At 42.9% G+C, this 27,242-nt stretch overlaps 1 protein-coding gene across 17 annotated transcripts in view; it reads left to right on the top strand.

Annotated features, from left to right (window-relative positions):
• Positions 1-437: 437 nt before the first annotated feature.
• The window catches only part of SGIP1 (SH3GL interacting endocytic adaptor 1), a 199,099-nt gene continuing 172,294 nt past the window's right edge, over positions 438-27,242 (top strand). For 4 of the 17 annotated variants that reach the window (XM_070267525.1, XM_070267524.1, XM_070267512.1 and 1 more), the window contains exon 1: positions 7,825-8,195. In XM_070267525.1, the coding sequence (XP_070123626.1) occupies positions 8,186-8,195 (10 nt within the window). In that variant the 5' untranslated portion in view covers positions 7,825-8,185. Of the gene's footprint in view, positions 604-6,990; positions 7,281-7,468; positions 7,765-7,800; positions 8,196-27,242 lie in introns of those variants that run through there. The other 13 variants (XM_070267522.1, XM_070267518.1, XM_070267517.1 and 10 more) reach the window with 11 other exon arrangements.

Below are 27,242 nucleotides of genomic sequence, written 5' to 3'. Positions count from 1 at the left end.
GATTCAGGAGGTGTTAAAGCATATGCATGGCATGTGGAGTGTGGAGAAGGGTAGATAAACAGTTTAGGGGGTAGGGAAATATACAGTGTAATATATTAAAAATAAACAAAAGTGAGAGGAAGATGGCCACGGATGTTAGCCCAGGGCCAGTCTTCCTCAGCAAAAAGAGGAGTATTGGCAGCAGATGTTAGCCCAGGGCTAATCTTCCTCAAAAATAAATAAATAAATAAAAATAAAGAATAAAAATAAACAAAAATGAGGTCCAAAATGTGGCTATACTTTTAGTGACTAAGACACAATGGAAATTAAGGTCATTGGAATTGAGAAAGTCAAGGAGCTGTAAGGTAGACATACAGGATCATGGAAGAGATGCTGAAGTCATGGACAATGTGGTGAAATAAAGAGGAGGACTATGATACAGTTGCTGAAGTCATAGAGGAGAGTTTGACCTGGAGTTTCTCTGGGGTTGGTAAAAAGGAAAACAACCAAAATGGGGGAAAGCAAGCAGTATGGACCCTAGAAGATATTTTTGGCAATGGCAGCAAATGATTGACACCGAAGCTGAAATGTGAAACTAAGAAAATGCCAACCCCTCTTCATCTGGTGAGTTGGGGGTGAAGGACGGGGCATGCGGCATGCGAGAGGGAGATGGCCTCCAGCAGAATGAATATAGACGAAAGAGAAAATATGTCATTAAAGGAAAACCAGGATAGAGTTTAGGCAGCCTAAAGTTTGACGATAGACATTTTTGTCCACCACTGAACAGTGAACAGGAGATCCAGACAGAATACTGAAAGGTCTATTAGAGGAGAAATCAAAGTTGGGGAGAGGCAGAGGGGATGGGGCTGGATAAGAATGAGTCTGCAAGAGTATCTTACTTGCTCTTGAAAGAGCAGCTCAAGCAGTATCTCTTCTCAGAAGCCTTCTTTGCCTCCCTTCTACCCCAGGTGTCCCTTCTCTGTGCTGCCTTAGCTCTGAACATTACAAACCTGTGTTGTAATTGCTGGTTTGCTCATCTGCCTCCTTCCCTGGACTATAAGCTTCTTGAAAGGTTTATGCCTTTTCATCTTTGTGTCACAAAACCTGACACAGTGCCTGAGCATAGACAGTTCTTAACATATCTTTGTTGGATGAAGAAACGAATGAATGGGAATGTGGTAGTGATATATGCAGTTAACACATAACCTCTTAAATGTGATCCATCCCCCTTGCCCACAGTGTTTATTGGGTTGATTTTCTGTCAGTCTCAAGAACAGAGCTGTCCTACAGAAATATAATGTGAGCCACAAATGTGAACCACACGTGTAGTTTAAAATTTCCAAGTACACACATTAAAAAGAAACAAGTGAGGGGCTGGCCCCATGGCCGAGTGGTTAAGTTTGCGCGCTCCGCTGCAGGCGGCCCAGTGTTTCGTTAGTTCGAATCCTGGGCGCAGACATGGCACTGCTCATCAAACCACGCTGAGGCAGCGTCCCACATGCCACAACTAGAAGAACCCACAACGAAGAATACACAACTATGTACCGGGGGGCTTTGGGGAGAAAAAGGAAAAAAAAAAAAAAGAAACAAGTGAAATTAATTTAATAAAATATTTTATTTAACCAAAGTATAAAAATATTATTTCAACATGTAATCAATCTAAAAACTATTAACAGGATATTTTAGATTCTCTTTGTTTTGTACTCTCTTTGAAATCTGGTGTGCATTTTATACTTACATCACATCTCAGTTCAGTCTGGGCACATTTCAAGTGCCAAATAGCCACACGTAGCTAGTGACTATCACATTAGACAATGTGATTCTAGATTCTAGAACATACCTAGTTCTTTCCATTTGATGGTCTCTACACTTGGAGTTTCCTTGGTTTGGATTACTCTTCCTCTAGCTCTTTGAAAAAGCATATATATTTTTTTGATTATACCATCCATAGAAGATTATACACACAGTGAAAGTTTATTTCCTGCACATACAAAATCTAACGAAGATCAAGTGGCTCTCTGCTATTTGGAAAGGAAAGAGATATGGAGAGTGTATAGGCCAGGCCTGGAAAATTCCATGGCCTTACTTCAGTCATATAACTCCAACCAGAGAAGCAGGAAGGCCAGCAAATACAGTCTTACTGTGCATTTAGAGAGAGAAAAGGGTGTGATATACACATATCACTGTCTTTCTAATTTTTTTGCTGGCTTCTGTAGAATAGTATTAAATATTAATTAGCAATGATAATAAAGGACATTTAAGTCTTATTCCGGATTTTAATGAAGACTTTTTTCATTGTACCTGAATTTAACAAGATGGCAGATTTTGGAAAGAGATTCATATATTTTATCATCTTAAAGAAGTTTTTATCTCTGTCTTTGTTTATAAGATTTTTATTTACTTAATGAGCGACATACATTGAAATTTATTGATATCTTTTCAGCAACTATGGAGATAGTATAATTTTCGTTTCAGTAGCTTAATATTGTGAATTATATTTATAGATTTCTTAATGTTGAACTATTTTTTCTTACTCTTAAAGTCTAATTTCTTATGATATACATTGATTTTGAAAAGCTGGATTCTGTTTGCTGTTATTTTATTTAAAACTTTGTGTTGATATTCAGAAATGATATTGAGCTATAGTCTCTTTTTTATTATTTTTGTCAGGTTTTGTAATTCATAAAGTGAATTTTGTAGTTTTTCCTTTCTCTAGCTTCTTGAACCGCTAAAGTTTCATCCGAGTTAACCGATTCTTCAAGGAGAAAAATAATTCCCGTGTGCTCCCATGTGCCTGGGCTGTCATTGTCGTTGTGAGCCTGAGCTTCCAGCACGTTGCCACTGAGCCTGTCAATTTTCCCTCTCGGCCGAATCCAGACATCTTTGATGACTGCTGTAACATTTAACAAATTTTAATAAGAATGTTTTTACTACTTCCACGCACTCTTTCTGGCCCTTAGCATGCTCTTTTCTCATAGCAGTCTGCTCTGGTTTATTGCCGCTAGATCCCTGAAATTATATCAGTAGTAAAAAATAGAATTTTTTTAAATGCCTCTGCAGTTTTCTATATTTCCTCTGCTTTTAGTGAGGGTGTTTCCTCTGCTTCTCTCAGCTATAATTGTTTCCTTTCTCTCTCTCTCTTTCGGAATTGCTGATTCTTCTCATCTATTCGGTCTTTATTGCTTATCTTTGTCAGTGGAGGTCTAGATGAAGCAGTACTCCTCGCTGACACAAGTTTCTTCAGTACTCGTGTACGTCTGGATACGTGGCTCTCTGGGCAGGGATGGACCAACGGCTGGTGAGCATGCCTGGTCAGGTCTTCGGTGTAAGTGGGCCGACAAGCAGGATCAGATTCCCCCTTCCCTCCTTCCCTCCGCATAGCCAGGAGGAGGATAACTGTAGTCCGCAGGTTTCTCTCTGGATGCAGCGAGCGAGAATGAGTATATGAATAACCTCTCAAGTATGCTGCATGGGATGAGTGTGGCATTCTGAGTCCCTCTGTGATCATGAATCCTTTTGTGAGTTTTATCTTAGGTGCACTGAGTAATATCTACTTGGTAGACAGCTTTTGTTTCATAGTATCTCTCCCCACACTTTTCTGGTAATAGCTCCCTTTCTTCCTTTGACAGCATCCTTTCTACCCCTCCAATCACATTAGGGGATTCATACTATTAAGGGTTGTTTGTCATGGAAACTTGCCTATCTCTCTCCCCATGCTTAGTCACAGAAATGGGCATGTGACCAAGCCCAGGGTAAGTTTTGGTTTAAATAAGTCTGTCATGAGACCTCATCAACTTTGCCTCACTGATTGGTCCAAAAGGTGAACAATGACCCAAGCTGGATCAAGCAGAGTCCTTCCCTGGAAGTTTTTTGAAGTAGATCTTAGATAGTCAACCTGAAGACGTGAGCTTAAAGGATTTGAATGGCCAGCCCCTGATCACAGGAGAAAAACAGTAAGTGAAAAGAAGCTTACATGCTAGGAGAAACAGAATTAGGAGTACTTGGTTCTGGTAACCAAGTTTCCTGGAGCATCCAGGTTAGTTTCCTGGAGCATCCAGTTTCCTGCTTCCCCTCAGCTCTACATTTCTTCATGTAACTCTGTGAGCTACCCAACTAAATCCCTTCTTTGCCCATGTCAGTTCCAGCTGGAGTTCTTCATCTTAACCAAGAATATAGTGAATATGGGGCATAAATATCTATATTATACATAGATATGTAATATATACATTATATTTTACGTATTATATTGTTCTTTCACCTCTTTCATTCCATGGGAGTCTAGCTCTTCAAGTGGGACCCTTGCTGGTTTCCAGGGCTTGGGCAATATCTTTCCCTCTACATTCATTGACTTGCCTCAGTGGGGATAACAAGAGGGACAGAGTCAAATGCTGTGCTAAGGTCACTATCTTGGAAATATATACTATGTCTGGATCCATTCTTTAAACTTTCCCTCTATATTAATTTTCTTTCCTCCTTCCTTTGTGACTCAGTTCTCATTTTCTCTTTCTGAAATAGGATCTAATTTTTTCACCCAAACACTAAAATTGAGATATAGTAAAGATATTCAACACTTACAGTAAGAATATAATAGGATTTGATTCCAAAAAACATGCGTAGCAGGGCATCACCACCATACAAATGCTATTTTCGGGAAAACATTTTAAATATCTAACGACTTCAGCAACTAAGTTTTTGGTCCTGGCCTAGGCACAGGCACTGTCTGAGAGCCTGGTGTGACCTGGGCACCACTCACCAGCCTAGATAAACTCCTGGGCAGTCAGGAATTCACTCCATCTTTTCCACAAACTCTTTGACTTCCATTTAAGACTTCCAAAAAAATTCCATCATTTTAGCAGCTAGAAATTCTCCTTTGCACTTCCCGATAAGCAAAATTGTACTAGGAAGTGATGAAATTTGGCCCACTGTCTAAGGTACTGTCTTTGTTCTTGAGAAACCCTTCCTTACCCTTTTTTTTTTTTTTTCCAAAAACCTATGAAAAGACAAGATTAGGGTGCTTAATCTTTTCCAATAACACACTGGAGCACTTTTTTCCTTGAAGCAAAGCTTTGTTCATCAGACATTCTTACAGCTGGGAATAGCGTCTTCTTGATAAAGTTGCACAAAGCCTTGGGATTACCCTTACCAGCTTTAACTAACAATCCTATCTAGACATGTTTCTTTTTCCTACAAACACCCCACTGACCAAAAGACTCTTTGCACTGTCCTTCTGTCTCTAGCTAGCTGCCTGCTGACGTCTAAAATGGAACTGATGTGCGCCCGTACTAAATGTACCTGAGATGTTTGCTCCAACACATGGTCAAGCCTACGACGGTGAGGGAAGGCGGACAGTGGGGCTTCACGGCTCCCCTGTCCTCTCACATCTCTGACTGCCTCCAATTTCCTCATTTCATGCTTGCACTTACCTCCAGATTTTATATGAGCCATTTAGCTTTTTCAGAACTCCCTATCCTATTTAGAGCTGCCTTTCCAAGCCCATTCCATTTTCTCTGAACTCTGAAATTCCATCTCTGTAAGAGGACCTCCCTAACTACCCTCGTTTGGTTCCAATCCTCTTCTACAAAGCAGTGTCTCAGAACTCTCCAACTGTTAACACCTCTGGATGTGCTCTGGGTCTCTCACTAAGTTGTTCTCTGTGCATGTGGTATAACTCTCTGTTGGCTGCAAACTTCCTTGATGCCTCTGACAGCCCATTAGTAGTAATAATATCAATATTAAAAAGCTAACGTGGGGGGTTTATTATGCTTCAGACACATTGCTAAATAGTTTATTGGCAAAGGATTTAGAACACTGCTTGGCATATAGTAAGCCACTAATGAAACTTTGTTATTACTGCTATGTATAACCCTATGAACTTGGTATTATTATTATCTACAAAAACAGATAGGAAAAGTGTGAGCCACAGAGAATTACATCACTTGCACAGGGTCACAGTGCTCATTAAGTGGCAGAGACAGAACTTGATCTCAGCCTAACACCAATATCTATGCATGTTCTTAACCATTACAAAAAATTGGCTGAATACACACACACTAATCAACCGTTTTTGTTTTTTTTTTTTGCAACCATACTTTGCAGTTTTCAGAGCAGTGGAGTTGTACTCAAGACAGGTTTTACTTTGGAATTTTTTCCCTCTTTTAAAACTCAACTGCCTCATAGATATAAGGAAAAAGGCACACGTATTTGCATCTCCCTGGAGAGTTTCATTTTGAAGTTCAGAGGCCCTTGAAATATGTGTCCTCGGGGAGAACAATGAGTTTTTAAAAACTTCTGAGTTGCTAAGGAACTAAGTTTTTGTTTTTTGTTTTTTAACCGTTAACGTGCTACTTCAGTCAGCTTCTTCAGTTATGCTGTCTAGTGTGCATAGTTCTCAGACACCGATGCCTTATATTTGCTTTGACCGGAAAGAACCAGACTATGTCCAGGGCTGAGCAATGTAAGTGCATGGTTATATTGATAACATAATGATTAATAGTAGTATTAGAGGCTCAACACTCATGCTGTAATGCATCTCACTTTTTAAAGTTCTTCCATTTGATGCTCACAATTGCTCTGTGATGTAGTGGCTTTTCTCCTAGCCATGTTGCTAGATTGTAGAGGGAGAAATAACCACTTCCGCTGTTGCTTCCCAGGCTTCTAAAGAAACCTTCCCTTCCTTACACCTCTTCTTCCTTAGCTGTCAGAGCCCACTTGAAGGGAAGCGAGGTTCTCCGGACCCGGCGCCTGGGCCCTCTGAAAGGCTCCTGGGGTCCCTGGGGACCAGTCAGGTGACAGATTCTCAGCCCGGGTGCCATAACCTTCCCCACTTAGGCAGGAGCCCGGTACCCAGATCTAATGCCTGGAAGCTGCACAACCCCGGGCTCCACCCACCCCTCGGGCCAGAACTGGCACAAGTGCCTCCCTCCGGATTTCCACCAGGGTGAACCAATGGGCTGGATGGCGGTTGCAGATGCTGATCGATGCCAGAGGCGCGTCGCGACAAACGTGTGGTTTAGAGGAAAGTTGGTTTCCTACTGGGACAGCAGTCGGCAGCGGCAGCCCCACTCCAGCCGGGGCCCCACTCCAGCCGGGGCACCGCACGCAGGACGGGCCCGGAGGACAGCGGAGCGGCGCCCGCCCGCGGGGTCCTGTTGGCGCCCCTCGGGGCAGGGTGGGGGGGCGGGGAGCGGCGAGCACAGCTGTCCTCCTCGGGGACCGCCTCCCTCCCGCCGCTCCCCGCTCCCCGCCCTCCGCCCCAGAAATTATCGCCAGCGCGGCGGGCTCGATTCCAGAGCCCCACTCGGGTGCGTTCTTTTGTTTCTTTGTTTTAATGACAGTTCAGCCCTCCGGCATGTCATGCGCGATTAATTCCCTGGCTCTCTTGAAGGCAGCTGGGGTGAAATTTCTTCTGCATCATCCTTTTGGGGATAATTGTTTATGATGTGACGTCAGCCGGATTGATTTTTCTCTCTTGAATGAGAGAGAGAGACTCACAGATGTGTGCGGAGGCCAGGGACGCTGACATTTGGAATTCCTTCAGGGCAAAAGGAGATGGGAATGGGAGCTTAAAAGTGTGCCGCTTAGACTTCAGGCTGCAAGGAATTATTAAGAAGTTTTTCCAAAAAAAAAAAAAAAAAAAAAAAATCCCCTGCACAGCGAGCCGCCTAGGTGCTCCTTTCACGCAGTCCCCTGTGAAGGTGGCAGCGTCTGATAATTAATCTCGGGTACCCAGCCGCTGCAATAGGCTTAAGAAGATGAAGAGGAGGGGCGGGGGAAGTGCGTCACCAGGTGGGGAAGGGGCTGTGCGTTTGGTGACAAGCGGGAGGGGCTGGGGGTGGAGGGGAACGGGGACGGGAAATAGGTTCTGTGTGCTCTCCGGGGGTATTGTGTCAGGAGATGCAGGCTGGCTACCATGTGACGCGGTCCAGAGCTGAAGGGATTGGCCGAGGCAGCGCAGGCGGTGCAGCTCGGCCGGCTCGCTGCTCCTCTCCCTTTCTCTCGCAGCATCTTCGTGGGAGCCTGTAGGTGAAGCAGCACCAGCAGCATCCATGGCCTATCTTTGGGGTTAACACTTGTCTCCTTTGGCTTCAGCAGTGGACAGAGCAGATCTCTCGGCAGCAGCGTTGTGAGGACTTAGCTGGGACCTGAAATTGCATCCTCCTGTGTTTTTTCAGACTCCTTGGAAATTAAGGAATGCAATTCTGCCACCATGATGGAAGGTAGGATGCTTTCTGCTGCGGTTGACTGGCTTTAGGCAAGGTTTGGGCAGAACACCGTTGAAGAATGTGTGCAGCCTGTGTTTGTGGCTGGTCTAGAACCTGGTTGCCAGGATTTGCAAGCAGAAATGCTGCAGTTTGCTTGCAGCGGACCAGGGCTCAGACTAATGGAATCAAACCACAGGGCTTCTGTGAGCTCAGAACCTACAGAGCTCCCAGCTCCTTTGAGAGAGGAAAACATAAAGTGCTTGCAGGGAGCTGAGATAGAGATAGGAAAAAGCTTGCAGAGCAAGTAAGTTGGGAGAGAAGATAGGGTTTTCTGCTCCGGGTTCCTGGGACTACGCTGATTAAACATTTACAATGGAAACTTGTTTTCTGAAATTGACTTAGGCAGGAGAGGTCATCAACAGAGTTATCCATGTTGTCATTTTCGGTGAACTGTTTAAAAATTTAAAAAATTCTTCTAAGATATTTTTACCTTTGCAATTTACATCTTATTCTTGGGATGAGAGGTACAGCGAATTTCGTCCATAAGCTATAGTTTTATGGGGATGTCATTGCAACAGAATGAGCGATATGAGGAAAATATCCGGGCCTCTTGGCTCCTGATTCAGGGTCTTATCAGGTTAAAAAAAGAATTTTTTGCTTCCTAAATGAGTTCCCTGTGCAATGGGTCTTAGCCACAGCCAAGCATCGAATGATTACTTACTGATTACCTTTTTGCATTCAATATTAAGTGTAACGAGGAACTTTCCCTGGGGAGATGTTGTTTAAACTATATTTTATTCGACTAAATTACCCTTCCAAGCTTGAGAGAGTGAAGCCAAGATTGCCTCAGAAAAGCAGCCGGCTGATTGAGAAAGAAGCAGGCAGCCCTACCCTGGCTTTTATTTTCTGTTTTCACACTACAGGATGGTGCAAAACTCCTGGCCTTTCCTAAGATGACAGGCAGAAATTTGTCCCCAGCCTGGATTTCACAAAGCAGAATCGAGTGCATAATCGGTCTCAAATCAGCCATGAAAATGGCAGAGAGGCCACCTCTTAAGCTCAGGTCTGTCCTACAGATTTTAAACATTCTTTAGAAATTTACTAAAATGGAATAAGAGGATGGTTTCAAAAAAACAGCAGTGTAGCCTCTACATGTTTGGCAGAAATGAATTCTTTGCGCTCTCTCTCTGTCATCATGTGAAACATTGTTAATGTGATTTGGGGGAGTGAAGAATGCTACAGTCGTGGCCCACAGATTTTAGAAAATAACCTTCAAGGAGCGATTGGGTAGCATTTTGTTATGGAGCCTGGTCTTGTTTGCAAAGGGTTCTCGAGCTAGTTCTTTAAATATAGGCCTAAACTGAAATTACCGGTGCTCTAAGATTAAATCATTTTTATTAATTCAGAATGGATTTAATCTTTGAATTACATGGAAGACAAGCAAAAATAGTATTACTGATGTCCCTTTCAATTAAAGGCTCTTGTGGATTACTTTCTTCAGGAAAAAACCCCCAAAAACGATCTGTAGAGATAGTGTGTTTCTCCAGCTAAATTTCATGTAGCATTTCTTGAAAATAAACCTTCATTCGTTCTAATTAGATTTTAATCTTACATAGGAAAGTGGAAGATCTTTCATCTTACTTCTTGTCTTGCAAACTATGAAGTTAAAGTATCTTCTCTGAAGGAAGTAATATTTATTGGTGCTCATTAATGATTCTGTTGGTAATATTTCCTACTGTGCCATCCCAGAAGGTCAGTTCTAAGCCCTGTGATGAGCTTATCTGAGCTGCCTAAACCGAAATGAGAACTGTAACAAAGACTTGTGTTGGAGCTGGATTAGCACTGTAGCTCTGGGTTTGCCAAATGTGCCTAACGAAGGATGTTATCTTAGCACCGTTATGAATTAGAGATGACACTATGGATGCAGTTGCCTTCCATCAGATCCTTGCAAAAGAAGTTAGACAGGTGTTCTCATTGCCCTAGAAATTTAAATGAAACTAATGATTTTTTGTCTACCCATAGTTCCTGCTTAAATGCTTTTCAAGACATTATCTTAATGGTTCGGTGACCTTAGAAAGGCAGATGAGAACCTTAACCAGAAATCAGTTTGCCTAGCAATGGCCTTCCAATCTAGATGCTGGTCTTTGGAGCAATATATGCATGTTTCTGATATTGCATCTAGAATTTCACCTGAGTTGCTCATGCTCTGAAGGTGTGGCATAGCAGTTACTATTTCCACTCAACTCATCCCTAGGGGAAGCTAGGCTGCTACATCTATCATGACAACCTTGGAAAGATAAGGAACCCCCTAAAAGGCATCCTAAAATCCTGTCATGGCAGCCCTCTGCTGGAATATCAGTGAGCTCCGAGAAGGTGTTACCCAACATCTAGACAGTTAAAATGATGTCTCTTCTCAACTAGTACATGTGTCACCCACACACACAGGTACACACACATACAGTCATCCACACTGACACAGTTCTAGAAAGAAAGAGAACCTACATTTGCGTTCGTATATGAATATACTTCTATATTCACTAAAATGTTTTAGTCTGCTGCTCAAGAGGGGATGGCCATGACAACTTTCCAAAGCTGCTTCTCTACTTTGTGTAAAACAAAACTTAACAAATATTCATCGGAATGGCTCATAGTTTAGTTTTGTGTTCTCATTTTGAAGGAACAGGATATTCATTGAATGCCTGTTGGAAATCCCGGTCATAGATGAAGAACGTTGCTACCTCCCCGGTGATTCCAATATCGTAGAAGGCAGTGAAATAATTCTGCAGGGACCTCAAGCAGGTCACCAGTAGTTTGTAGCCTCATAGTTTATTTAAAATATTTTTATTTAAAAACATTTTTTAAGAGACTTGATTCGTTAATTCCTGCGTTTATTTTTTGGCAGTGGTTGCTACTGAGTTGTGTCTTTCCTAAAGAATGACACATGATACGGAGCCTTATGCAGTATGAACATGAAGGAAAGGGGAGGAGCAGAGGGAATTATTTGCTAAAGGGTGTATGTGTTGGCTAAGCTTACAATGCAGTCTATGTGATTAGGGCAACTATTCAAGGATTCTGTTGTTTTCCACGTATCATTATTAAAGTTTGAAAATGGCATGTTAGCCACCCCTTCTAAGCTCAGTGAAGCCAAGGTTTCTTAGGACGTCTGTTTATTTGTAAGGCAGCTTGGGCAGTTTTCTCTGGTCGGTATGGAAGTAGACTGAAAGTGCTTATGTTTTCAGTTCCATAGTCAGACTCATAGGTTCTGTACTGGAAAGATAAGTTTTGGGGTGCCAAAAGTTTCATCCTATTTAAGAATTTTTAAAATCAACGCGCATATTTTTAAGGGTATACTGGGTTTAATTGCAACATGCAAGGTGATTTAATAACTTTTATTCAATTTTCTGTTCACAGTAACCTACACATCAGTGTATTCTGCATGCAGCACTTTTGTACTAGTTTTTCTAAATTGCAAAAATCAAAACTAATACATTGAGGAGAAAATGGTGGAATGGAATTTGAACCCAAGTTCAGTTAACAACAAAGCTCATATTTTTGATCCCTCGTAACACTTGAAATAGGGACCTTTTCTTTTTCCTTTGTGTTGAGGTGGGCATGTTAACCTAACTGAAAACTAGGACTTCGTTTCTTTGATGCATATTCTGTCTCTCTCTTTAAATCTGAATGCTCACAGAACCAGACCTTTTAATTCCTTGTTAATGCCTTTTACCGCCAAAAGCGTGACTTAGAAAATTTTGAACAATTCTAAATTAGTTGACTTTCTGTTGTTGCAATGAACCTTACAACAGTAAAGGCTTTTTTTTTTTTCTATCTAGAAATGGAGTTTTATTTATTTAGAAAATTCTTTGATGTGATCAGAAAAGAAGAAAGCATTTTGAAGCTGGAGCTGTTCATTTTCTCGTCAGCTAGGAAGGTTTAAAGGGAGTGCTTCTAACTCTCCTGCTGATTCCCTTCCCACAAATGGTGAAGTTATTTTGGAAAACCTTAAGCACGCGTGTGAGATTCTAGTGTATGTTCCATCACTTATGTAATTTCTCGCCTTCCTGGAGACTGTGTCAGAAAAAGCCTCCTGAAATGTAAAAGTTCCCATCAACCCCCAGGGGTCAGCTTTAAATCTCCAAAAAGAGTATGCAGTCTTTAAAAAAATTAACTTAGATAAACCATGCAGGGAGATTCTGGATAATTCTTTCCTTTGAATTTGGCATATACACTATCCATGTTTCAAATAAACAAGTTTCAGGAAGTCACCAGCTCACAGTTTTTATGTTCCTGAAAGTTTGTTTGTGAATTGCTCGCTTGAAACGAGTTTTCCCACAGGAATAATGAAATAAATGATGGTTAGATTCTCACACTAGTCCTTCAAAGACTATTAATGCTCTATCTAGTTGAAATATTAAATATTTCCTATGAAAAGTGTAAAGGACAATTTGGTTACTGTAGTAATGAGCCAGAAGAGAATGATGGCATTAACTATATTTTCAATTTTGAATGTTGCTTTTTGAGGGAAAGGAGGTTTAATTAGAGGACAATGAGGAGACAGAGAGAAAATTTGAAGGGGATTTTTAGGTATATTTTCAGAAGTTTCAGCAACTCATGACACTGGGTTTTTCAATTGTGTTCAATTTTGCTTCCATATTTGAGGTTTACCTTCTCTCGATTCAATTTTGTCACATCTACTGCTGTTAAATCATGGTTACTTTCATTACGTAAATTCACAAATGGAATTAAGAAAGGGAGAGAGAATTTACTGAGATGACTGTAAAAGAGCTGGAAGGGAGGAAAAGGTTAAGGGATTGCAATGGATTTCACCTCCGTGTCTGAAAAAGTCTCTGAGGAGACATTCACTGAATAAGGAAGGGGGCATAGACCGAAGGGAATTGGGGAGCATGCTAAGGGCAGGGTCCTCTTGAGGAGAAAGTAGGGTGTGGGGCAGAAGTATTGGGTCTAACCAGTTTACAGCTGACTACCAAATACTTCTGTGGGCTCAAGGGGGCTTGCTTACCAGTAAGAGAGCTACTGGGGAAGGAGGTTTAGACTTGGAGAGGGGTGAGTACCCATTCTTGGAGCATGTGTACCATTTAATTGCATCTACAGAGTGTTAGAAAGATAGTTAGTGTCTCTATTTAAATGCCTTGTATCATGTCACCTCCTTGTTTAAAAACCTTCGAGATCTTCTCATTTCTCTTCAATCCGCAGCACCCAAGAACCAGTCCACGGGCTTGAGGTACCTCCTCAGGCCCATCGAATGCCTCACTTACACCGACAGCCTCACTGTCTGTCTCAGTCTTTAGAGCAAATACTGCCCTGTTTCAGGGCTGTTGCTCTGCCTGGAATTCTCTTTGGCGAACTTATGAATAACTGATTCTCTTGTGATCCCAGAAAAGTGCCATCTCCCCAGGAGGCCTTCATTGTCATCCTTGTTATCCCCAGACACACACACTGAGCCACGGAGTCCATCTCAGTCCCCTGTCTCTCAGAGCTGCATTTATGATCCATGGTTATTCCCTGGTGCATGGGCTGAATTTCACTTGGAAGTTAGTGCCATGAGGCCAGAAACCTGGTCTGTCATCTTCAGCTCTGTATCCTTAGCTCTGGATGCATGGTGGACGCTTAGCATGTTTATTTATTGGGTAAGTGAATAAAACCAGGTATAAATTATTCCGATGACTTCAAACTGTACCTTATAAGATATTATTTGGGGAATTATGGTGGATATAAGAAAAATAAATGGTCAAATTTACATTCTCATTGGAGAAACAAGATCTATAAACATGAAGTAATTAGGAAAAAGATAATGTATTATGAAATACTAAGTTGTGGGATACAGATAATACATTTTGAGAAACAAAAGAACAGATAGAGTTCATTTGAAAATATGTACTTGAACTTGAGTTATTTTGGTGATTAGCTCCATGGAAATGATTTCATAATGGAAAGAGACAAGTTATAACACAGCTATTCAAAGAAATTCCCAGAAATTGCCAGAGGCGTGTTGTCAATATCCTGCAGATATTTTTTCTTTTCTCGCTCCTTCTGCTTTCCTTGTTTTTCTCCCCTTCCTTTCCCCACTTCACTCATTCTTCCATCCCACCTAGGCTTTCTTTCTTTTTCTCTGCTTTATGACCAAATCTGAAAATAGTAGCTTCTAGAGCTAGAGAGTTTGACTTGGAATCTGGGAAAGCATTTTTAAACAAACAAGCGAATGTAAATGAGTGTGATGTGGTACGATGTATTTGTGCATGTAGCATGTAGCGGCAATATCAAAGTATGTGAGGTTTTTCAGACACCAATTATTCCTGATTAGAGAATTTGTGCATCACAGAAGCCCAGTGTGTTTGCTGAATTCGTGCAGTTTGGACGTTTTGGTAGAAAGAGCGTGGACCCAGAAGTCAACTTCAGCTTGAGTCCGTGTTCTGTGACTCCTTGGCTCTGTGCCCTGAGAAGGTTGCTCTGCCTTCCTGGGGTTCTGCTTCCTTGCAAACACAGGGAGAGCATGGATCTGCCACCCCTGTAGACCTTCCAGCTCTAGGCGTCTCTGGCATCATTGATTTTGAACTCCCCATATCTACTCCCTCCAAGGTTTGAATTCGAATGATTGACTCTTCTTCCTCCCACCTGAACATGTTCTTGTCCCTGACACGAAAATAATCAGCTGTTTTACTGCCTGCCTTTTGTTGGTGTGCTCTTCCTCTACTGTTCTTTTGCATGTATGTCTCAAGTCAGTTTTGCATCTTTGCTTTATCGGAAGGCAACAGTGCATTCATGCAACTCTCCTCCATAGCTCCTAGCCGAGATCTCTTTACGCATTCATCGAAAATTATACACGGAATGCGTAGTGCGTGTAAGGCACTGTTCTAGGTGCTAGAGGTTCAATAGTGAACGAAACAGAGAAAGATTCTTGCTTATATGGAACTTCCTGTTTGGTGCAGGAGAGAGATGATAAAATGGAATGCAGAGTACGTTAGATGGGGATGAGGACCGTGGAGAAGCACTGAGTGGAGAAAGTGGATAGATGAAGTGGTGGAAGGAGTGGGGTGGATGCAGCTGCAGTTGCAAATGGGGGGCGATGGAAAGCCTCGCTGAGAGGACATTTGAGCGAAGACTTCAGGGAGAGAGTGGAGGGAGTGAGCAGCCATGTAACCATCTGGAGGAGTTGTCCAAGGAGGCAGGAGAAAGGGCAAGTGGGAAGGCTCAGGATGTGGCAGAACAGCAAGGAGGCCAGTGAGTCCAGAGCAAAGGGTAGCGGAATGTTCAAGAGAGGAACTCAGAGAAGTGATATACAAATACGCACCGATGAGTCTCTTTCAATGGTCAGAAAGCCAGTTTCCTTTTGCAGAAGTCAATCAGCATAAGCCTGTGTTATCCAGGTGTTCAGGGACAGGTGGGCATTCAGAAGCCTGGCATTCTGAAACCAGTTCTGTCACTATCTTATGATGCTGCCTCTCAGACTCATTCTTCCCAAGCTCAAAGTTAGAGCTGAGAGTTCAGCTACAACTCTAGGCTTGAACATTTCCACACAAGAGAAGTAGCCCCATAGGGAGGGCAACTTCAGAGTCAGAGTTACACATCAATTCCAAATGTTTCGACTATATACCAAAGACCTTAAATTTTACTTTTGTTCCATATCAACGTCTGTTATGTATCAGGAGTGGTATTTTAGGATTTTTAGAAAAGACCATGCAGAATGACTCATGTTAAATATCTCTAACAAATAGTATAATGAGGAAAATTTTGTGCTCACTTAGGACATTGTCATAGGATCATGTGACATTTGCACAGACTTCAAACTTTCAAAAATGCTTCCTTCATTCAACAGGTCCATCTGGAGCTTTTTCCTTAGTCTCAGGTGCTATTCTAGATACTGTGAATGTGGCAGCAAAAAAGGCAGCTGTGGTCTTTGTCTTCAGAAGCTTAGAGTCAAGTATATGTTGTCACATCTTTGTGTACATATTTTATTCTCATGTCATCGCTGTGTGGTGGAAAGAATAGGTATTACCATCCTTGTTTCAAACAGGAGGAAACTAGGGCCTAATGAGGTGAAGTGACTTCCTCAAGGTGACCACCTTACCAAGTGGCAGAACCAGCATTTATTTACCACACTGACGCCTAGTCAAGCGCTCTTTCTTTATATAACAGTGTAATTGGAAGGCCCTGCTCACATCTGAAATTATTTGGCCTGGATCTCCGGCTGACAAGCAAACAGCAGATCGTCTAAATTTGACATGGCATTTCAAAAATCTTCTTCAGAACTAAGCAAGTTAATTTTATGATCAGGTCGTGATGCTTCAGATCAGCCTCCAGCCTGGAGCAGGCCACCTAACACAGAAGTCTTCTACCCCAGGGGCTCCTTTCAGCGGCACTGGGATTTCCTAGAATTTTATGATGAGAAGGGACACTTGAAATCACTATCGTGGCCGGTGGACTCTAGACTTTCCACAGCTTACATTCTACAAAACCTTTTCTCAAAAAGCCCGGCTCCCACTATGAACAAAAACCCTTTCTCCCTGGAAGGGCAGGTCGGGGTTCGCTGCCATTCCGTAAAAGCCTCGGCCATCCTCACAAGAACGTGATGGTGCAGGCCACCATTGAAAATTAACCAATCTAGTCCAACCTCATTTTGCAGGTTTGGAAACCAAAGCCAAATGTATCAACTTACCCAAGGATTTTTATTCTCTCTTTAAGAGAACAAGTCAAAGTTTATTTTAGTAGTGATTCCAAAATTGTGAATAGACAAAGACTTGGAACCCACGGTGTCTTTCACGTTAAAGGTGCTGAGGCTGCTTGGGTGGCTGCCCAAAAACACACAAATGAATGTGTCCCCAGGGTCGTCGCTCTCCTGAGTCCACATACAATGTGGCCATTTATAGCTCTTGCCTCTGCTTCCTTGGCTCCTGCGTCTGCTGTTAGTGAGTAAGTGCTGTGTGGTGGGAAGGACCAGGACTTGAAGGGGCTATTCCTCTTTACAAGCTGTGTGACCTTGAGCGAGTTCTGGAACTGCGGTGGCCTCAGCCTTCCCGTTTGTAAGGAAGCAACAATGCTGGCTCCCTACCTCGTAGAGTTGTTGTGAAGATCAAATGAGATAATAAATATGAAAACATCTGAAAAACGCTGATGCAAATGCCAGTGATTTTCTCAGCTGGTTCTCCCTCAGCTTGATGTTGCATGTGGGTTTCTTCGCATCAGTGACTAGGGTTACCACTTGCTGTTTTGCTTGTCAAGTGGGTTATCACTGCACGTCTTCTGCGGGCAGGCCTTACAGATTTCCCTCCTGTCCTCACCATCCTGCTCATTACTAGCATATTCTGTCATCCTCTATCCTCACTGTCCATGTGCTACACTACCCCTTTCTTGACCACGGAGGGCAGCACTAATCAATCACAGCTGTCTTTCTCTCTGGCCTCAGCATCTATGTCAACATCATATTCCAGGCCCCCCTGCCAGGTGGTTGGAGCTGGCACATGAGGTGACATCACTTTGCTTTCCCCACCGTGGGCAGTTTCCCAAAGTTGAAATACAGTGACTAAAACTGCAGTATACGTGGTCCAGCTGTGCACCCAGCCTTTACTGATGCCCTTGGGGAATCGCTGAAAGATGACGTGTGAAGAATCGCTCACAGCACTGGTTGTGGCAGCAACGGTAGGAAATGGTCTGCGAGCCCTGTGGCAGGCAGCACCCTCCTCCGGCACTATCGGCTTTGCCCATCAGGTCTCTGGTAGCCTCCTTGTGCCCGCACTTCAAAGGACTGTGCCAACCAGGTAGCCAAGTAGAGTCAGTGCTCGGATTCGTTCCTGATTCCTCCTTCCTTCCCGCTTCACATCAGTAGGCCCTCACGAGCGGCAGGTTATCCTTCCTAAATAGCTCTTGACTCTTTTCTCCCTGGGCCACCCCTCATCGGACCTCGCTGCTTCCTCTTCCAGTCCATCCTCCTCACAGCCACCAGGGAGCTCGCTTTCCTCGCTTGCCTGTGCTTGGTCCTGTGCTCCTGAGATGGAGTCAGAGGCTGCAGCGCGCTGTGCAGCAGTTTCACCCGGCCGCCTTGCAGCCTTGTAGCCACCGCCACAGCCCAACTGGAGGGAGACGTTGGCCCTTCTCTCTCCCCGGACTGAGCTCTTCCTTCCCCACTCTGTGTTGAGTCATTCAGGATCAAACCACAGTGTCTGTCTTCAGTGAAGCCCCCCATCCCCTGGGATGAGTGGGAGGTGCCCCCTCCTGTGCTCCCTCAGCCTCCCTTCTTACCCTCAAGGCCACAGAGCGGAAGGTCATGAGCACTGGCTCTGGAGTCAGAGCGACCTGGGTGAACCCCACTGTGTGACCTTGGGAAGCTAGTGCTCCCTTCCACCTGGGAAATGGGCGTGATCATAGCAGTCCCTTCTGGTGGTAGTCTACCCCTGTGAGGGTGTAAGGAGGAAATCAGAACGTGCACTTGTAGCACTCAGAGCTCTCCGGAGATACAGGGCCCACAGGCAGAGAGAGACTGTTGAGCAATTGCTTCCCTGGATCGTGGGGACTGACATGGCAAGTCCAGAATCTGCAGGGCCGGCTGGCAGGCTGGAAACCTCGGTGGGTTGATCCTGCGGTCTCGAGCCAAAGGTTCAGCTCTCAATAAATGGTAGCTGCTGTTTTCTGTTCTTGTGCCTACTTTGTTCCTCCCCCAAGGACCAAGGACTCTGCCAGAGTAGGGACCATGTCTTATTTTTGTATTCCCAATGCATGGCAGTGTAAGTGCTCAATAAATATCCAGTGAGTGAATGAAGCCTGTTGAGGGATTAAAGACATTCGGGGCCACATTCAAGCCACTCAGCACGTGATTATCTTGAAAATTAAATTAGTTAATACCTGCAAAACCCATAGAAAGTGTTTGATCCATAGTAAAGGCTCATTCAATGTTGCTGTGCTGGACACAGCAAAGGCTCCAGTGTGGCTCCTGGATGCTAGGCGGTCCCCAGGCTGTGCTCCCGGCTCTCCTGCTGCATGGATCACTCTGGCTGAGAGCCACACACGGCCCAGGAGCATGCAGTTCATATGGTGTCTCACACCTTCTGCCCGACTCCAATTGTTTCCTCTCTTTTTAAGAAAGACTGGGTTTCATGGCAGAAAACTTGGAAAATAGAAAGATAAAAAGGAGAAACTGAAATCACCTGTAAACTCGTTATTATGAAATAACCAGTCAGTGCTGCAATTTGCCGAGTGTAGAACGTGAGCTCCAGGGGCGATGTGACCCTCTTCAAGCCTCAGCAATATCATCAGTAAAGCAGGTGAAGTAACACCTACCACGTAAGATTCTGGAGAAATTAGATAAGATAGTGTATAGATTGCACTTAGCACTTACCTGGCCTATTGAGTAAGAACTCAATAAACGCTAGCTCTTCACAGCTTTGTAGTCAAAATGCATATCTATGTTAAAGAACCCAATTTTATCAGTATATATATAGACAGATGCATATATGTATACATATGTGTGTGCATACACACGCACATGACTTTTTTACTTTACCTTAGGCAGTAACCAATATCCTAGGCAGCACATCTATTTGTTAAGAGTGGAGGATCTGGAGACACACTTCCCAGATTCAGATCCTCTCTCCCCTTGCCCAGTGTGTGAGCTCAGGCAAGTTATTTAACCCTTCTGTGCCTCAGTTGCTTCTTCTGTATGAGATAATCCCTAGCTGAAAAGGTTATTAAAGGATTAAATGAGTTTAATATAACTAGTTATTATTATGTTATTATATGATACAGTAGATATGAGATCTATTACATATTCGTTATATATTATATAATCATATACTATGTATATGTGATATACATAAAGAACAGTATTTGGTACAGAGTAAATGCTTAGTCAAGAAATGTGAACTATCATTATTATCTTCATGAATAATCTCCAAAAGCATTCTTTTGCTATTTTGGTTGTATAATTATTTTGGTTGTATAACACTATTCCGCTGCATCATAATTTATTTTACTTTTCCCCTGTCGTTAGACATTCAGACTGCCAGCTGGAGCTTGATTTGTGTACTGAGCGAGAATGGCTCATATTAATGGGTCACATGGTATGGTCTGAATTCTTGGTTCTCATTTAATGAGACAGCTTGGTGAGGTGGTGAGAGTTGTGTACTGGGTTCTGGTTGTGGCACTGCCCCAGCCAGGTGAGTGACTTTGGATAAGCCATTTAACATTAGGAAGAGAAAGCAAAGGAGTAGAAAGAAAAATTGATTTTGATTCAAAAAATTCTGACATCTCTTGGCACCATTCTTTATTAGCCGTGAGGATGAGGCCAAGAATTTACCAGGTGGGTAAGAATTGATTTTTTTATGTCCTTTTTGGAGGTCCTGTCTGTGTCTCTTGGGCAAGTCACCATCTCTTTATTTTCCCATCTGTAGAATGGTAAATGATCTGAGCTCTCCTGCCTTTCTCACTTGGTTATAAACATCAAAGCACAAAATATATGTGAAAGTATTTTGAAAGCAATACATTTTTGTATAAATATAATGTAGCATTAGAGCCATTATTAGATTTAGTATCTTGGACACTCTGTTTTCAAGTGAAGGGCTAAGTAAGATAATTCTGAAAGGGCTAACTAATTTTAAGATTCTGTCATCTAGTACTAGGATGTGTTCCTACCACAGTCAACCCCTCGCCTCATACCTTCCACCTTTCATGCATACAAATGATTTTATTCATTTCTAGATACCAAGAGAGGAACACCTTTCCTAATTTGGTGAATTATTTATTTGAACGAGGAAAGTTATATGTAATTTTGTTAAATTGGGGAAAAATATCATGTCTAATAATGAACATAGAGTGGGACAATTAAAAATACATATTAAAGTGTGTTCAACTGAAGTCTATCTTGGCCTAGTTAGAAACCCAAGTATAGTTCTGTATATAATTTTAACAAAGTCTAATCTGCTCAATCTAACTGTCAGGTCAAATTATTTAATCTGGATCTCTTCTCTTGAGTTTTCTGCTATCTTTGTGGCAACCCACTTCAATTGGCACATTGATGAATAGAGTTCATTGCCCTCTTGATCAATTTTGACTAAGTACAGAGGAGGTTTTTAGTGATAGTGGCATGCCATGAGCTAGCCATGGTTCTAGGTGTGGGACACACAGTGAGCGAGACATGCAGAGTCCCTCCCCTCAGGGAGCTTGCTTTCTACTATGAGAAGACAAGACTAACAAATCAAATGAATAAACAAGATAATTTCAGATGGTGGTCAACTCAATGAAAATAATATCACGCGGAAGAGAATGGGCAGTGGTGGCGAGTGCTCCTTTCGGTGGTCAGGGAAGGCATTTTAGCTGAGGCGTCTTCATCCTGTGACAGGTAAAGATCGGGGAGCAGAGCAGTTCAGGAGTGAGATTGCAGGGGTGAAAGGCCTGGTCTTGGCAAGCTCAAGGAAGAAGAGGAAAGCCAGTGTGGCTGGAGACCAGTGAGGGAGGCGGAGGAAAGGAGGAAGGCAAGGGTCAGGGCAGGCAGGGCTTTGTGAGCAGGGAAGATGGATCTGGAATCTATTCTGAGGCAATGGAAAGCCACTGGAGGGGTTTAAGGAGACAGTCATGCTTCCATTTGCATCTTTAAACAATTGCTTTGGATGTTGGATGGACTTGAGTAGCTACAGATGGCATTCTGGGGGTTTTTTTCCTTTTTTTTTTTTTTTTTTTGAGAGGAAATTGTCTGGAATCTGTGTTTGAGTAATAAATGCTCTGATATTACTTAAATTTCATGTTCATTTTCAGGAAAGCTAAGAGAGTTTAGAAGGGATTGTGGCACCCTTCCCCCAAGCCACTCAGCACCATCACTACTGAGATCCGACAGCTCAAAGTCAAGGTTTAATTCAGCTATTGAACAAACTCTTTTTCTAATCCAAATGGTTTTGGCATTAGATTTTTTCGGAGGCATGTTGACAGGTGAAAAACATGAAGATATTAGAGATCCAAGTATTTCATGTGGTTTTTTTTTCACGTGCTTGCTTTTAAATGGCTTTGAATCACCTTAATTCTTTGATGGCCATTTTGATACTGAACCAGTTGGTTTATTAGGCCGGCTTTCATCACCGAGGCTGTTTCTCTATAGGCCAGATCAGAAAGATAGAGGCACTTAAGAGATCTTGCTGTCGACAGAGGTTGACCTCTCCGTGTTCCGTTTCTCTCCACAATGTTTCCATTAAGACCTCACGTGCCCTCTCTGAATTCCATTGCCTGAGATCCCTCTTGGCTCCCTTCCCTCCATTCGCCTGTGACTCCTCCCCCGTGGAGCTCCTCTTTTCTCCTCGAAGGTGCTGAAACTGTCTAGCCTCTGAAGGGTACTGTCCCCTTCCTGAAGGTGGCACTTGCTCCTGTTCCTGTCTTCTTTACGCTAAGGACTCTGGTTTTCTTTTTCTAATTACTTGTAAGATATAGCAGCTAAGTGCACAGACTTGAAAGTCAAAACAGCCCTGGGTTCAAATCCTGCACCTGCCATTTACTAACTGTGTGCCTGTGGGCAAGCCTGCGCTTCAGGTTTTTCTGTTTGGTTCTTTCTTTCTTAGCTTTTAATCTATCACAAATTCACAAGATTGTCAGCAAGTTATTTATTGAGATTCCAAACATTGTGCTCGGTACTAGGTGTACATGATGAGCAAACATCATGAACACAGGCCTCGTGGATCCTACAGTATAGTGACAGACGTGAAATTAACACAGATACTAACTGATGGCAAGTGAGCAAAGTGCTGTGAAGGAAGCACTGGATGGGATGTTCAAAGGGCCTTTTAAATAGAGGACCTCACCTGGGAAGGCGGGGCAGATGTTGCAAGCATTAAGTGACGCTGCATTTAACCTATTTCCTGTGACCTTTGCATACAATTGATCATAGCTGTTATTGTTGTCATCACTACTGTTGTCATCGTTAACATTACACTCACCCCGTGCCTGTCAATACCCTTGCTTCGGTGAGCTTTCCCAGAACATGCCACATCGTGCTCTGAAAATGTCTGTTGACTGTGTTCTTGGTTTCTCACCTAGAGCTGCTCTGCGTCTGTGCTCCCTGACCCCTGCCAGCTTACCTAGTTTCTGACCTGCTATCTGAGCAGTTTCTGGAGCTAGCCGCACATATTTTGAGTTCCATCCGTGCCTTGACTCCTCCAGATTCCTCAGAAGGCTCTTGATCTTACTGTTCTGTCTCTTAAATAAGTGTCAACCAAATCCCAACGTGACAACTGCCTTGTTCCTATGCCGTTCCAGAAGGAAGGAGGAACCTTTCAGGAAATTTTCTGAAAGAAAAAGAGAGCGCCTCCCTCTCCATTTCAGCCCTCTGGAAGAGCCCATTGCTACACCACTCTGCACTGCAAGCACCTGTTCCGGCTGAGTTATGAGCCTGAGGGATATTTCTTCCCACTGTTTTCCAGAAAGCCTTTCTTATTCACCACTGCCCTAGAGTCTAGGCTTTAAATCCAATCCTCAGACTTTTGCATTTCTTTATACCAACGCCTGTGGAAATATGCTTTTTGAATTTTGGTGTGGTTGGTGCATTTGTGGTGCGTAGGTGGATGCCTGGTGAACTCTTGATCTCCCCAGCTGATTGGTGACAGGAATCGCTCTTCACGGCCGTTCCCTCTGAATCACCTCTTCTCCCGGAGTCTTCCTAACTGACTTTAGTTCTTCCTTCCGTTTTTTCCTATTCTCTGATTAGACCTTACTGAAAGGCAGCTGCCCCAGAACAATCTAGATCTCCAGATATTGCATAATAAGAAAGACTAAGAATACTATTATCCCTGAAATGCTCCATAATTTCTCTTAACAAGTAGGTACAGCTAAAACCACCACCCTTCCCAAGAGGAGGAAATGTCCAGGTAGAGTTCAGATTTATTAACGTAAAAATGGCTACCATTTCTTGAGCTCCTGCTGTGTGCCAGAAACTATTCTTAAATTTTCTATAGGCATTTATCTCATTTAATCTTCACAACAATTCTAGGAGGTTGATGCTAGGACAATTATCCCCATTACGTGGATGAGAAGACAGAGGATCGGAGAGTTTACAACTTGCCCAAACATTTACAACTTGAACACTGATCTATCTGACTCCCAAACTTATGTTGTGAACCACTAGGTAATATTGTCTCTCAATTTTTACCTTGAGAAATTAGAGTTAATATATTCACACATAAGGGCAAATGGTGACATCATCTGCAGCACAGCGATCGACAGTTACCAATAAGTGATACTATTACCGCATGCCTACCTAGTTCTTCTCACTGGATACCAATTAAATATGAGGAGATTCCTGTCCAGTTCCTGTAATACTATAAAACATCTATAATACTGCACATGAAAATTTCTGGCTGATAAAAAAATGAGTAGATGATCATAGAGGTAACAAAATTATTATCCAGGATGCCTTTGTTCTGATTGTTTTTAATCACCTTGGTTTGCAGTTTCTCAGGCTGTACTTTATAGATTTCAATAGTGCTGTGTGTTAAAGGAAATTTCAACAGACTACGGGGAATTTGCCATTCCTTCTTCACTAGGTAATGCACTTCTGTGCTAGAGTGACACATCCAGCTGCCCTTTTTGCTTAACAATCTGTTGAGCACATCTCCTCATCTCAGTTATAATAGAATTTTTATTTTGTAGCATTTCACAGGCAATTCAATCACCAGTTGACTTTTGTTTAATATGAGAAATAAAGTCATTCTGACTGTGTGGTTTGGAAAGGGTTATAGTTCCCAATTCCACATTAATAACTTCATTGTAGTTAAGGCTTAACACTGCTTTTGATTTTAATATTCCTAACAGATGCTCCATCCTCAATAACTATAATAAAATGTGTATTTTAGAAACGTGTAAAAATATGCAGATCCTCTCCAAGTTTATTTATAAACTCGAAATAGAGCATTTATGCTATTTACTCTGCAGTAAATTCAAATGCAGCCCTTAGGTACTGCCTTTTCACCTGCGTGCTGTGTTTCCTGTTCTCATCACAAGTTCTTTAGTCAGAGCAGGAGAAACAATGGTTTGGATGAACTCCGTATATAAGGCACAAGGCCCCAAAGTGTGCGCATGTCCAAGCCTGGAGATTCTCTGAGGGGGAAATTGACTTGTGGAAAGGTGGGCTACAGTCCCCCGACGTTGGGAGGAATGACAGTCACTATTTTTACGGTGTATAATTTATCAGGGTGCTAGGCTCTGAGTGGGGGACTGTATAAATGGCAGATCTCTCTCCATAACCCTATAAGAGTTATTCTTTTTTTAAAAAATTTTTTATTGAGGTCGCATTGGTTTATAACATTATATAAATTTCAGGTATGTATTGTATTTCGACCTCTGTGTATACTGATTGTGCTCACTGCCAAAAGTCCAGTTGCCATCCATCGCCATACACATGTGCCCCTTTATCCCTTTTACCCTCCCCCCACCCCCTTCCCCTCTGATAACCACTGATCTGTTCTCCATATCAGTGTGTTTGTTTGTCTTCCACATATGAGTGAAGTCACATGGTAATTGTCTGTCTCCCTCTGACTTATTTCTCTGAGCATAATACCCTCAAGGTCCATCCATGTTGTCACAAAATGGCACAATTTCGTCTTTTTATGGCTGAGTAGTATTCCACTATGTATATACCTCATCTTCTTTATTCATTCATCCGTTGTTGGGCTTTTAGGTTGCTTCCAAGTCTTGGCTATTGTGAATAATGCTGCAAAGAACATAGACGTGGAGATATCTCTTCAAATTAGTGTTTCCTTGAGGGTCATTCTTAATCTCATTGGATAAACAAGGAAAAGGAAGGCCAAGGTCACATGCACAGTTAGGAAGCAGCCCAGTAGGATGGGACTGCTGAGTCCATGCCCTGTGATCTCTGACCTGTCATCGTGGGCTCGTCCAGGAAGCTGGGCTGGTGAGGCTCCTGTCCATTGTCAGAGCAGTCACAGGCTTCACATGGGACCTCTTTATCACCACGCATCACCCCTTCTGAGCCCTTGAGCATGCCTGTTTTGCTGGCTCTGTGTTGTAAAGAGCCTTTACTGACTTATTTAGCAACGTGATTTCCCGGGCTGTGCTACACTTGGCTCCTTGCTTCATCTTCCTTTTCTGCACTGTGTGCTATTCTGCACCTTGCACTGCTCCCTCTTCTCTCTGCTTCCCTCCTTTCTTCTCGTGATTCCTTCCCTGGTTTGCGTTGCGCTGCTACCTGCTGTGTTCCTGTCCTGTGGTCTCTGCCCTTCCTGTTCCCCGCATGCAGGCTGGTTTAGGGAGCGGTAGCGGAGCGTGGATAAGACAGGGGACTTTGAGCAAGGCTGCTCAGCTTCCAATCCTGACCCTGCACTTCTGAGCTATGCCATCTTAGCTAATGTACTTCTCTGTGCCTCTGTTTTTTGTTTTCTCAGCTTTAAAATCAATGTTACAATACTAATACCTATCTCATAGTTATGGTGAGGAATAAATGAGCTAACACATATAAAGTGCTTAGTTTAGAGCCTGGCACAGAGTAATCACTCACTTAGTCAATTTTTTTTTTCTTCCATTTGTACAATGACAGGCAATTTATATGAGGAAATCCCATCTTTTGGTTGAGAGAAAAATGACTTCAACCACTACAAGGAAAACGCTTCTGCCAGGAAGAAAACAAAGGAAGTTCTCCCTTTAAGATGCTTCCCATTCCTTCATTTTCAAGTTCCCCTTGGCCACAACACAGCGAGTTGGCTGACTGCCACCAAGACCTCAGAGACCAATACATCAGCCAAGTTTTGTTTTTCTCTTAACTCTTGGAATTCCTGTCTCTCCAACTCCCTGCCACCCATGTTTGCAATGCAGGGGGTGCTGGCAGAAGCTGCACATTTGGGTCATGGTTGACCTGGGTCTGGTGGTTTTAGGGGGCTGGGCCAAAAGCTGGGGGAATGATGGCTTTCTGTTCACTGGCCCCTCAACAGTCATGCATCAGAGCATTTGTGATAACTCTGTACGCAGGTGGGGAGGGGCGAGTGTAAAGAATTCAAAATGACCCTCAGAGCAGCTCTGCCCTGTACTTTTCATGAAGCATTTCGTGTGATACTTATGGCCTCCTCT

This window comes from Equus caballus, chromosome 5 (assembly GCF_041296265.1).
Source record: "Equus caballus isolate H_3958 breed thoroughbred chromosome 5, TB-T2T, whole genome shotgun sequence".
In the NCBI taxonomy this organism is placed as follows: Eukaryota; Metazoa; Chordata; class Mammalia; order Perissodactyla; family Equidae; genus Equus; species Equus caballus.
This window is presented reverse-complemented; position numbering and strand designations above follow the sequence as displayed.